Source organism: Somniosus microcephalus, chromosome 18, assembly GCF_052327205.1.
Source record: "Somniosus microcephalus isolate GS21.2 chromosome 18, FLI_Smic_1.0, whole genome shotgun sequence".
NCBI lineage: Eukaryota > Metazoa > Chordata > Chondrichthyes > Squaliformes > Somniosidae > Somniosus > Somniosus microcephalus.
The window spans coordinates 70092215-70106811 of NC_141004.1; the positions used below are offsets into that span (position 1 = coordinate 70092215).

General features: G+C 52.8%; 1 protein-coding gene across 1 annotated transcript in view; it reads right to left on the reverse strand.

Moving 5' to 3' along the window:
* Positions 1-2553: 2553 nt before the first annotated feature.
* The window catches only part of LOC147105359 (uncharacterized), a 62592-nt gene continuing 50548 nt past the window's right edge, over positions 2554-14597 (reverse strand). Inside the window, exon 4 of the mRNA XM_086011653.1 lies at positions 2554-3120. Within this exon, the coding sequence (XP_085867779.1) occupies positions 3100-3120 (21 nt within the window). The 3' untranslated portion in view covers positions 2554-3099. The remainder of the gene's footprint in view (positions 3121-14597) is intronic.

Genomic DNA, 14597 nt, shown 5'->3' on the forward strand with positions numbered 1-14597 from the left:
TTCTAAACTCAAATATGATGCTTTCCTCAATCCAACTTAATCCTTCTACAAATTTGATTTAATTACAGTATGAATAGTTCGAATTGCAAATCCTATTAGTGTAAATGACATACAATAGCTGTTATCCTGTGTGGTTTTGACCCTGCATATACCTACATCTCACTCACCCACACCTACCCACCCCCACAACCACCCACTCATACCCACACAAGCATATCCATTAACTCAGAACCATCCATTCACACCTAACCATACATCACAACTCACACCCAGCCACCCATTCAAACTCACAGACCGTCCCAAAAATCCATACTGACAGATACCAACTCACACATGCTCGGACACACAGACTCACACCCACCCGCACACACACACACTCACACACACCCACACCCACACTCACACACACCCACACACACTCACAGCCACCCGCACACAGACTCATGCCCACCCGCACACACTCACACCCGCACACACACACTCAAACCCATCCGCTCACACAGACTCACACACACTCACACACACTCTCACACCCACCCACACACAGACTCACATCCACACTCACACCTGCACACACACACTCACACCCACCCGCACACACTCACACCCTCAAACCCATCTGCTCACACACACTCACACCCACCCACACACACACACTCACACACACACACACTCAAACCCATCTGCTCACACAGACTCACACCCACCCGCACACACACACTCACACACACACACACTCAAACCCATCTGCTCACACAGACTCACACCCACCCGCACACACACACTCACACCCACCCAGCAATGTTCGCTGTAATTAATAACCAATGTTATCCCCGGTGTCCTGGCCAATATTTATCCCTCAATCAACATCATTAAAACAGATTATCTGGTCATTTTCACATTGCTGTTTGTGGGAGCTTGCTGTGGGCATATTTTGGCTGCCGCGTTCCCCACATTACAACAGTAACTACACTTCAGAAAGGTACTTCATTGGCTGTAAAGCACTTTGGGACATCCGGTGGTCGTGGAAGGCGCTATATAAATGCAAGCCTTCTTTCTTTCTTTCACCCATTCACACATACATACCCTCACACCAACCTCCTCACACCAACCCCCTCACACCAACCCCTCACACACACACCCCCTCACACACACACACCCTCACACACACATACCCTCACACCAACCCCCTCACACCAACCCCCTCACACCAACCCCCTCACACACACACCCCCTCACACACACACACTCTCACACCAACCCCTCACACACACACACCCTCACACCAACCCCCTCACACCAACCCCCTCACACACACACACACACACACCAACCCTCACACACCAACCCCTCACACACACACACTCTCACACCAACCCCTCACACACACACACCCACACACCAACCCCCTCACACCAACCCCCTCACACCAACCCCTCACACACACACCCCCTCACACACACACACTCTCACACCAACCCCTCACACACACACACACACACACCAACCCCCTCACACCAACCCCTCACACACACACACCCACACACCAACCCCCTCACACACACACACCCACACACCAACCCCCTCACACCAACCCCCTCACACACCCCCTCACACACACACACCCTCACACCAACCCCTCACACACACACACCCACACACCAACCCCCTCACACCAACCCCCTCACACACACCCACACACCAACCCCCTCACACACACACACCCACACACCAACCCCCTCACACCAACCCCCTCACACACCCCCTCACACACACACACCCTCACACCAACCTCCTCACACCAACCCCCTCACACACACCCACACACCAACCCCCTCACACACACACACCCTCACACCAACCCCCTCACACCAACCCCTCACACACACACACCCACACACCAACCCCCTCACACACACACACCCACACACCAACCCCCTCACACACACACACCCACACACCAACCCCCTCACACACACACACCCACACACCAACCCCCTCACACACACACACCCACACACCAACCCCCTCACACACACACACCCACACACCAACCCCCTCACACCAACCCCCTCACACACACACACCCACACACCAACCCCCTCACACACACACACCCACACACCAACCCCCTCACACCAACCCCCTCACACACACACACCCTCACACCAACCCCCTCACACACACACACCCTCACACCCTCACACACACACACCCTCACACACACACACCCACACACCAACCCCCTCACACCAACCCCCTCACACACACACACCCTCACACCCTCACACACACACACCCTCACACCAACCCCCTCACACCAACCCCCTCACACACACACACCCTCACACCAACCCCCTCACACCAACCCCCTCACACACACACACCCTCACACACACCCTCACACCAACCCCCTCACACACACACACCCTCACACCACCCCCTCACAGACCAACCCCTTCACACACACACACCTTCACACCAACCCCTCGCAGACCAACCCCTTCACACACACACACCCTCACACCAACCCCTCACACACGCACACCCTAACACCAACCCCTCACACGCCCACCCCCTCACACACACATACCCTCACACTAACACGTTTACCCTTACATCCACCCACTTAAATCCATTCACCCACTCACCTACATTGCTGCACACACACACATACCCATCAACACAGCCACTCAACCACCCAAGTCTCACTTAGAGTGTATAATGTTCAGAGTGCAGAGATTATGAGGCATTTACAACCCATGCTATGGGATTTAACAACTTGGAGGTGTCCCTGGTTACGAGTGAATACAGTGGCTGGGGATGTGTGTATGACCACACACTGGCCAGTATCTACAGAAACAGTCAGTCCAATGTGAAAAAGCAGAGAGTTGTGATCAAAAGGCAGCTCGACGGAGGTAACACTCCACTTTGCCTGAATATTCTCCACGTTCCTAGGCACGGCACCTACTCATGCTCACATACAAGCTGTGACTTCACATCATTTCTGTGTAACAACCTTTCATTTTTGCTGGCCATGTTCTCAGCACTGGTAGAAAGCTGCTGAGTGAGTGCAGTACAGGAATGTATCGAAGCGTCTCAATCAATATCAATGTTTGCCTAAAGAAAAGGAAACAAGGTTAATCTGAAGAGACATTGGGGGAGAAATTCGGTGGGCTGCACCACCAGTTAGCGCCTAAAGAGGGCACTCAGTGGCTTTAGCGCCGCTAGCCACGCCTCCCGCGATATTTAGCTGGGGCACTAATGGCGGCGTTAGCCTATTGCGCTGCGCCGCCACCGATGACGTCATCGGTGTGTGCAACGCCCCCCTACCGCCCCGATCGCGATATTTGGCTGCGACCACCTCTGTAGCGCCGCTCGCTACTCGCGCCTGGTTCACGGGGCCTACCTGTGGTGGCAGTGGCGCAAATTAAGGTGGAATTGCGGGGCGGCCGTTTTTTTCGGCGGCCGCCTGCCAGCAACTCCGTCCCCGGCCTCCTGTTCTCCCCCCGCGGCATTGCCGGCTGTTTTCCGAGAGCCCAGCACTTCTCCTCGGTGCCGGGCTCTTTTGCCGGCACTCGCGATCGCTCATCGCGCTGGTACAGGCCCCTCCCCCTGCAGTACCGCAGCGCGCCGTGCCGCAGCGTGTGGTGCTGCGGCACGTTGCGCTGCGATATTCAGTTTCAGGGCCCTAAGAGGGACGCGGAGCGCCTTGAGCCTCGCCCCGTGTCCCTCTTGGGGCGCTCAAGCTGAATTTCCGGCGATCGCTGCTGCTCCAATCACAGCGCTAAATCTGGCGCCCAGGCGAGCTTGGCGCCCGGTTTGCGGCTCCACCCAATTTCTCCCCCATTGACTGCAGCCGCCTTTCCATGTACACTCCTCATGTACACTCCTCATGTACACTCCTCATGTACACTCCTCATGTACACTCCTCATGTACACTCCTCATGTACACTCCTCATGTACACTCCTCATGTACACCCCTCATGTACACTCCTCATGTACACTCCTCATGTACACTCCTCATGTACACTCCTCATGTACACCCCTCATGTACACTCCTCATGTACACCCCTCATGTACACCCCTCATGTACACTCCTCATGTACACCCCTCATGTACACTCCTCATGTACACCCCTCATGTACACACCTCATGTACACCCCTCATGTACACCCCTCATGTGCACTCCTCATGTACACCCCTCATGTACACTCCTCATGTACACCCCTCATGTACACTCCTCATGTACACCCCTCATGTACACTCCTCATGTACACCCCTCATGTACACTCCTCATGTACACCCCTCATGTACACCCCTCATGTACACTCCTCATGTACACCCCTCATGTACACTCCTCATGTACACCCCTCATGTACACACCTCATGTACACCCCTCATGTACACCCCTCATGTGCACTCCTCATGTACACCCCTCATGTACACTCCTCATGTACACCCCTCATGTACACTCCTCATGTACACCCCTCATGTACACTCCTCATGTACACTCCTCATGTACACTCCTCATGTACACTCCTCATGTACACTCCTCATGTACACCCCTCATGTACACTCCCTCCCATGTACACTCCTCATGTACACCCCTCATGTACACTCCTCATGTACACCCCTCATGTACACTCCTCATGTACACTCCTCATGTACACCCCTCATGTACACTCCTCATGTACACCCCTCATGTACACTCCTCATGTACACTCCTCATGTACACCCCTCATGTACACTCCTCATGTACACCCCTCATGTACACTCCTCATGTACACCCCTCATGTACACTCCTCATGTACACTCCTCATGTACACCCCTCATGTACACTCCTCATGTACACTCCTCATGTACACCCCTCATGTACACTCCTCATGTACACTCCTCATGTACACTCCTCATGTACACCCCTCATGTACACTCCTCATGTACACTCCTCATGTACACTCCTCATGTACACTCCTCATGTACACTCCTCATGTACACCCCTCATGTACACCCCTCATGTACACCCCTCATGTACACTCCTCATGTACACTCCTCATGTACACTCCTCATGTACACTCCTCATGTACACCCCTCATGTACACTCCTCATGTACACCCCTCATGTACACTCCTCATGTACACCCCTCATGTACACTCCTCATGTACACTCCTCATGTACACTCCTCATGTACACTCCTCATGTACACTCCCTCCCATGTACACTCCTCATGTACACTCCCTCCTCATGTACACTCCTCATGTACACTCCTCATGTACACTCCCTCCCATGTACATGCCTCATGTACACTCCTCATGTACACTCCCTCCCAGGTACACTCCTCATGTACACTCCTCATGTACACTCCTCATGTACACTCCCTCCCATGTACATGCCTCATGTACACTCCTCATGTACACTCCTCATGTACACTCCCTCCCAGGTACACTCCTCATGTACACTCCTCATGTACACTCCATCCCAGGTGCACTCCTCATGTACACTCCTCATGTACACTCCTCATGTACACTCCTTCCCAGGTACACTCCTCATGTACACTCCTTCCCAGGTACACTCCTCATGTACACCCCTCATGTACACTCCATCCCAGGTGCACTCCTCATGTACACTCCTCATGTACACTCCTCATGTACACTCCCTCCCAGGTACACTCCTTGATGCGCTATCAATTACTCATAAAAGACTGAGAGTTAGAAGAGTAACCAAAGGCTTTTATTAACAAAAGAATGGAGGTCTGCCTCGAGTGGTCGACCGGTCCAGGATACAAAGGGCTGGGGAGCAGTCACCTTTATACTAGGACCTGTGGGAGGAGTCAGCCGAGGCATGTCCAGGCATGGACACAGTGGAATACAAACAGGACAAACAGGAATACAAACAGTGGTTTACCACACTCCTCATGTACACTCCCTCCCAGGTACACTCCTTCCCATGACTACCTAATTAGACTCCTACCCATTTAGACTCCTACTCATGCACACTCCTCCTCATGTACACACCTACTCATGTATCTAAGAAATTAAGAACATAAGAAGTAAGAGCAGGAGTTGGCCATATGGCCATTCGAACCTGCTCCGCCATTCAATGAGATCATGGCTGATCATCGCTCAACTCCACTTTCCCGCCCAATCACCAATCTCTTGATTCCGCTAGAGACCAAAAATCTATCTCAGCCTTGAATATACTCAAAGACTCAGCATTCACATCCCTCTGGGGCACAGAATTCCAAAGATTCACAACCCACTGAGTGAAGAAATTCTTCCTCATCTCAGTCTTCAATGGCCAACCCCTTATCCTGAGACTATGTACACTCCTACTCATGTACACTCCTTCCCAAATATACTCCATCCCATGTACACTCCTTCCCATGCACACTCCTTCCCATGTACACTCCTCCCCAAGTACACTCCTTCCCATGTACACTTCTTCTCATGTACACTCCTTCCCAGGTACCCTCATGTACACTCCTTCCCATGTTCACTCCTCCCCATGTCCACTCCTCCCCATGTACACTCCTTCCCATGTATACTACTTCCCATGTACACACCTTCCCATGTCCACTCATGTACACTCCTTCCCATGTTCACTCCTCCCCATGTCCACTCCTCCCCATGTCCACTCCTTCCCATGTATACTACTTCCCATGTACACACCTTCCCATGTACACTCATGTACACTCCTTCCCATGTTCAATCCTCCCCATGTATAATCCTCCCCATGTACATTCCTACTCCTGTACACTCCTTCCCATGTACACTCCTTCCCATGTAAACTCCTTCCCATGTACACTCCTCCCCATGTATACTCATGTTCACTCTTTCCCATGTACACTCCTTCCCATGTAAACTCCTTCCCATGTACACTCCTCCCCATGTATACTCATGTTCACTCCTTCCCATGTACACTCCTTCCCATGTACACTTCTCCCCATGTATACTCATGTACTCTCCTTCCCATGTACACGCCTTCCCATGTACTCTCTTTCCCATGTACACTCATGCTTTTGTACACTCCGTCCTATGTACACCCCTCACCGTGTACACTTATGTACAGTCCTTCCCATGTACACTCCTACTCATGTAAACTCCTTCCCATGTACACTCTTTTCCATTTACACTCCTTCCCATGTACACTCCTTCCCATTTACACTCCCTCCCAGGTACACGCCTTCACATGTACACTCCTATTCACGTACACTCCTTCCCACGTACACTCCTATTCATGTACACTCCTTCTCTTGTACATTCCATTTTATGTACACCCCTCCCCATGTACAGCACTTCCGATGTACACTCCTTTCCATGTATGCTCCTTCCCATGTACGCCCCTCCCCATGTATAGAAACATAGAAACATAGAAGATAAGAGCAGGAGTTGGCCATTCAGCCCCTCGAGCCTGCTCCGCCATTCAATGAGATCATGGCTGATCATCCAAATTCAGTACCCTGTCCCTGCCTTCTCCCCATATCCCTTGATCCCTTTAGCCTTAAGAATATATTTAATGAATTGGCCTCTACTGCCTTCTGTGGTAGAGAATTCCACAGGTTCACCACTCTCTGGGTGAAGAAATTCCTCCTCATCTCTGTCCTAAATGGCTTACCCCTTATTTTTAGACTGTGACCCCTGGTTCTGGACTCCCCGCCATCAGGAACATCCTTCCTGCATCTAGTCTGTCCAGTCCTGTTAGAATTTTATAAGTTTCAATGAGATCCCCTCTCATTCTTCTAAACTCCAGCGAGTACAAGCCCAATTGACCCAATCTCTCCTCATACGTCATTCCTGCCATCCCAGGTATCAGTCTGGTGAATCTTCGCTGCACTCCCTCCATGACAAGAACATCCTTCCTCAGATAAGGTGACCAAAACTGCACACAATACTCAAGGTGTGGTCTCACCAAGGCCCTGTACAACTGCAGCAAGACATCCTTGTTCCTGTACTCGAACCCTCTCGCTACAAAGGCCAACATACCATTTGCCTTCTTAACCGCCTGCTGCACCTGCATGCTTACCTTCAGCGACTGGTGCACAAGGACACCCAGGTCTCGTTGCACTTCCCCTTCTCCCAATCTATTGCCATTCAGACAATAATCTGCCTTCTTGTTTTTGGCACCAAAGTGGATAACCTCGCATTTATCCACATTATACTGCATCTGCCATGCTTCTGCCCAATCACCCAACCTGTCCAAATCATACTGGAGTTTCTCAGCATCCTCCTCACAGCACACACTCCCACCCAGTTTTGTGTCGACTGCAAACTTGGAGATATTACATCTAGTTCCCTCGTCTAGATCATTTATATATATTGTGAATAGCTGGGGTCCTAGGACCGATTCCTGCGGTACCCCACTAGTCACTGCCTGCCACTCGGAAAAAGAGCCGTTTATTCCAACACTTTGCTTCCTGTCTGCCAACTAGTTCTTTATCCAAGTCAGTACCTTGCCCCCAATCCCATGTGCCTTAACTTTACATGCTAATCTCTTATGTGGGACCTTATCGAAAGCCTTCTGAAAGTCCAAATACACCACATCCACTGGTTCTCCCTTATCTATTCTACCAGTTACATCCTCAAAAAATTCCAGTAGTTTAGTCAAGCACGATTTACCTTTTGTAAATCCATGTTGACTTTGTCTGATCCTGTCACTGTTTTCCAAGTGCCCTGCTATTACATCTTTTATAATGGACTCTAGCATTTTCCCCACTACCAATGTCAGGCTTACCAGTCTAAAATTCGCCATTTTCTCTCTACCACCTTTTTTGAACATTAGCTACCCTCCAATCCATGGGAACTGTTCCAGAGTCTATCAAATTTTGGAAGATGACCAGCAATGCATCTACTATTTCTAGGGCCACTTCCTTAAGTACCCTAGGATGTAGATTATCAGGCCCTATGGATTTATCGGCCTTCAATCCCGTCAATTTCCCTAACACCATTTCCCTACAAATACTGATTTCTTTCAGTTCCTCCCTCTCATTAGACCTTATGTTCCCCGACATCTCTGGGAGGTTATTTGTGTCCTCCTTTGTGAAGACAGAACCAAAGTATGTATTTAATTGGTCAGTCATTTCTTTGTTCTCCATTATAAATTCCCCTGATTCTGACTGCAAGGGACCTATGCTTGACTTCACCAATCTTTTTCTCTTCACATATCTATAAAAGCTTTTACAGTCAGTTTTTATGTTTCCTGCAAGCTTACTCTCATACTCTATTTTCTGCCTCTTAATTAATCCCTTTGTCCTCCTTTGTTGAATCCTAAACTACTCCCAATCCTCAGGTTTACTGCTTTTTCTGGCCAATTTATATGTCCTCTCCTTGGATCTTATGCTATCCCTAATTTCCCTTGTTAGCCACAGTTGAGTCACCTTTTTTGTTTTATTTTTATGCCAAACAGGGATGAACAAATTCTGTAGTTCATCCATGCGATCTTTGAATGTTTGCCATTGCCTATCCACCATCAACCCTTTGAGTAACATTCCCCAATCAATCCTACCCAACTCGCGCCTCATACCATCGTAGTTTCCTTTATTTAAATTCAGGACCCTAGTCTCTGAGTCAACTACTTCACTCTCCATCTTAATGAAGAATTCTATCATATTATGATCGCTCTGACCCAAGGGGCCTCGCACAACATGATTGCTAATTAATCCTTTCTCATTACATAATACCCAGTCTGAGATGGCCTGATCTCTGGTTGGTTCCTCGACATATTGGTCCAGGAAACCATCCTGTATACACTCCAGGAATTCCTCCTCCACAGTATTGTTACTAATTTGGTTAGCCCAATCTATATGTAGATTAAAGTCACCCATGATAATTGCTGTACCCTTATTGCACGCGTCTCTAATTTCCAATTTAGTGCCATCCCCAACCTCCGCATTACTGTTTGGAGGTCTGTAGACCACTCCCACTAGCGTTTTCTGCCCCTTGGTATTTCTCAGTTCTACCCATACAGATTCCACATCATCAGAGCTAATATCCTTCCTTTGAATTGTGTTAATCCCCTCTTTAACCAGCAATGCTACCCACCTCTACTTTTCCTTTTTGCCTATCTTTCCTGAATATTGAATACCCCTGGATGTTGAGTTCCCAGCCTTGGTCACCCTGGAGCCATGTTTCCATCATCCCAGTCATATCATATCCGTTTACCTATATTTCATCCACCTTATTACGAATGCTCCTCACATTAAGACGCAAGGGCCTAGAAATTCGGTGGGCTGCGCCACCAGTTAGCGCCTAAAGAGGGCACTCAGTGGCTTTAGTGCCACTGGCCATGCCTCCTGCGATATTTAGCGGGGCACTAATGGCGGCATTAGCCTGTAGCGCTGCGCCGCCACCGATGACGTCATCGGCGTGCGCAGCGCCCGGTTCACAGGGCCTACCTGTGGCGGTAGTGGCGCAAATTAAGGTGGAGGTGCGGGGCAGCCATTTTTTTTGGTGGGCGACTGTCAGCACCTCCGTCCCCGGCCTCCTGATCTCCCCCCCCCGGGCAGTGCCGGCTGTGTCCCGAGAGCCCGGCACTTCTCCTCGGTGCCGGGCTCTTTTGCCAGCACTCGCGATCGGTCATCGCGCTGGTGCAGGCCCCTCCCCCTTAAGACGGGGAGGAAGGCCTGCAGTACCGCAGCGCGCTGTGCCGCAGCGTGTGGCGCTGCGGCATGTTGTGCTGCGATATTCAGTTTCAGCGCCCCAAGAGGGATGCGGGGCGCCTTGAGCAGCGCCCCGCGTCCCTCTTGGGGCGCTCAAGCTGAATTTCCGGCGGGCGCAACTGCCCCGTTCGCAGTGGTAATTCCAGCGCCCAGGCAAGCTTGGCGCCCCGTTTGGGCCTCCACCGAATTTCTAGGCCAAGGACATCAGGCTTGTTTTTGTAACACTCTTACACCTTTTAGAATTATTATTTACTGTGGCCATATTTGATTTAAACCCTTGATTTCTCTGACTGCCACCTTTGTTTTTCTCCTTCCTGTCTTTTGCTTCTATCCTTGTTTCCCTTTCCTCTGTCTCCCCGCTCAGGTTCCCAACCCCCTGCCATTTTAGTTTAATCCCTCCCCCAGAGCAGTTGCAAACACTTCCCCTAGGACATCAGTCCCAGTCCTGCCCAGGTGCAAACCGTCCAGTTTGTACTGGTCCCACCTCCCCCAGAACCGGTTCCAATATCCCAGGAATTTGAATACCTCCCCCTTGCACCATTCCTCTAGCCACGTATTCATCTGAAATATCCTTCTATTTCTACTCTACAATCCTTCCCAGGTACACTACTTCCCATGTACATTCCTTCCCATATACACTCATGTGCACTCCTACACAGGTACACACCCTCCCTTGTACACTCCTTCCCACGTACACCACTTCCCATGTGCACTCCTTCCCATAGACACTCCTTCCCTGTACACTCCTTCCCATGTACACTTATGTACACTCCTTCCCATGTACACTCCTTCCCATGTACATTCCTCCCCATGTACACTCCTCCCCATGTACATTCCTCCCCATGCACACTCCTTCCCATGTACACTCATGTACACTCCTCCCCATGTACACTCATGTATTCTCCTTCCAATGTACACCCCTCCCCATGTACATTCCTCCCCATGTACACTCCTCCCCATGTACACTCCTTCCCATGTATACTCATGCACACTCCTTCCCATGTATACTCCTTCCCATGTACACTCATGTACACTCCTCTCCATGTACACGCCTTCCCATGTACACTCATGTACACTCATTTCCATGGATACTCATGCACACTCCTCTACATGTACACTCCTCCCCATGTACACTCCTCCCCATGTACACTCATATACACTCCTTCCCATGTACACTCCTCCCCATGTACACTCCTCCCCATGTACACTCATGTACACTCCTTCCCATGTACACTCCTTCCCATGTACACTCCTCCCCATGTACACTCCTACCCATGTACACTCCTTCCCATGTATACACATGCAAAATCCTTCCCATGTACACTCCTCCCCATGTACACTCCTCTGCATGTACACTCCTCTCCATGTACACTCCTTCCCATGTATAATCATGCACACTCCACTCCATGTACACTACTCATGTAATCGCCCCCCCGTTTGCCCCCTCCCATGCACTCCACCTCCTGTACACTCCCCCTCCCGTACACTCCCGCCCGTACACTGCCCCTCCCGTACACTCCCCCTCCCGTACACTCCCCCTCCCGTACACACCCCCTCCCATACACTCTCCCTCCAGTACACTCTCCCTCCCGTACACTCCCCCTCCCATACACTCCCCCTCCTGTACACTCCCCCTCCCGTACACTCCCCCTCCGGTACACTCCCCCTCCCGTACACTCCCTCCTGTACACTCCCCCTCCTGTACACTCCCCCACCTGTACATTTCCCCTCCCGTACACTCCCCCTCCCGTACAGTCCCCCTCCCGTACACTCCCCCTCCAGTACACTCCCCCTCCCGTACACTCCCCCTCCTGTACACTCCCCCCCCGTACACTCCCCCTCCCGTACACTCCCCCTCCCGTACACTCCCCCTCCTGTACACTCCCGCTCCCGTACACTCCCTCCTGTACACTCCCCCTTCCATACACTCCCCCTCCTGTACACTCCCCCTCCTGTACACTCCCCCTCCCATACACTCCCCCTCCAGTACACTCCCCCTCCCATACACTCCCCCTCCCGTACACTCCCCTCCCGTACACTCCCCCTCCCGTACACTCCCCTTCCTGTACACTTCCCCTCCCGTACACTCCCTCCTGTACACTCCCCCTCCCGTACACTCCCCCTCCTGTACACTCCCCCTCCTGTACACTCCCCCTCCCATACACTCCCCCTCCAGTACACTCCCCCTCCCATACACTCCCCCTCACGTACACTCCCCCTCCTGTACACTCCCCCTCCCGTACACTCCCCCGCCTGTACACTCCCCCTCCTGTACACTCCCCCTCCAGTACACTCCCCCTCCCGTACACTCCCCCTCCCGTACACTCCCCCTCCTGTACACTCCCCCTCCCGTACACTCCCTCCTGTACACTCCCCCTCCTGTACACTCCCCCGCCTGTACACTCCCCCTCCTGTACACTCCCCCTCCAGTACACTCCCCCTCCCATACACTCCCCCTCCAGTACACTCCCCCTCCCGTACACTCCCCCTCACGTACACTCCCCTCCCGTACACTCCCCCTCCCGTACACTCCCTCCCGTACACTCCGCCTCCCGTAAACTCCCCCTCCAGTACACTCCCCCTCCCGTACACTCCCCCTCCTGTACACTCCCCCTCCCATACACTCCCCCTCCAGTACACTCCCCCTCCCGTACACTCCCCCTCCTGTACACTCCCCCTCCCTTACGCTCCCCCTCCTGTACACTTCCCCTCCTGTACACGCCAACCCCCGTACACTCCCTCCTGTACACTCCCCCTCCTGTACACTCCCCCTCCCGTACACTCGCCCTCCCGTACACTCGCCCTCCCGTACACTCCCCCGCCCGTACACTCCCCCTCCCGTACACTCCCCCTCCCGTACACTCCCTCCTGTACACTCCCCCTCCCGTACACTCCCCCTCCCGTACACTCCCCCTCCCGTACACCCCCCTCCCGTACACTCCACCTCCTGTACACTCCCCCTCCCGTACACTCCCCCTCCCGTACACTCCCTCCTGTACACTCCCCCTCCTATACACTCCCCCTCCTGTACACTCCCCCTCCCGTACGCTCCCCCTCCCGTACACTCGCCCTCCTGTACACTCCCCCTCCCGTACACTCCCCCTCCCGTACACTCCCCCTCCTGTACACTACCCCTCCCATACACTCCCCCTCCCGCACACTCCCCCTCCTGTACACTCCCCCCCTGTACACTCCCCCTCCCATACACTCCCCTTCCAGTACACTCCCCCTCCCGTACACTCCCCCTCACGTATACTCCCCCTCCTGTACACTCCCCCTCCCGTACACTCCCCCTCCCATACACTCCGCCTCCTGTACACTCCCCCTCCCGTACACTCCCTCCTGTACACTCCCCCTCCTGTACACTCCCCCACCTGTACATTTCCCCTCCCGTACACTCCCCCTCCCGTACAGTCCCCCTCCCGTACACTCCCCCTCCTGTACACGCTCCCTCCCGTACACTCCCCCTCCTGTACACTCCCCTTCCCGTACACTCCCCCTCCCATACACTCCCCCTCCCGTACACTCCCCCTCCTGTACACTCCCCCTCCCGTACACTCCCTCCTGTACACTCCCCCTCCCATACACTCCCCCTCCTGTACACTCCCCCTCCTGTACACTCCCCCTCCCATACACTCCCCCTCCAGTACACTCCCCCTCCCGTACACTCCCCCTCACGTACACTCCCCTCCCGTACACTCCCCCTCCCGTACACTCCCCCTCCTGTACACTTCCCCTCCCGTACACTCCCCCTCCCATGCACTCCCCCTCCAGTACACTCCCCCTCCCGTACACTCCCCCTCACGTACAATCCCCCTCCTGTACACTCCCCCTCCCGTACACTCCCCCGCCTGTACACTCCCCCTCCTGTACACTCCCCCTCCAGTACACTCCCCCTCCCGTACACGCCCCCTCCCGTACACTCCCCCTCCCGTACACTCCC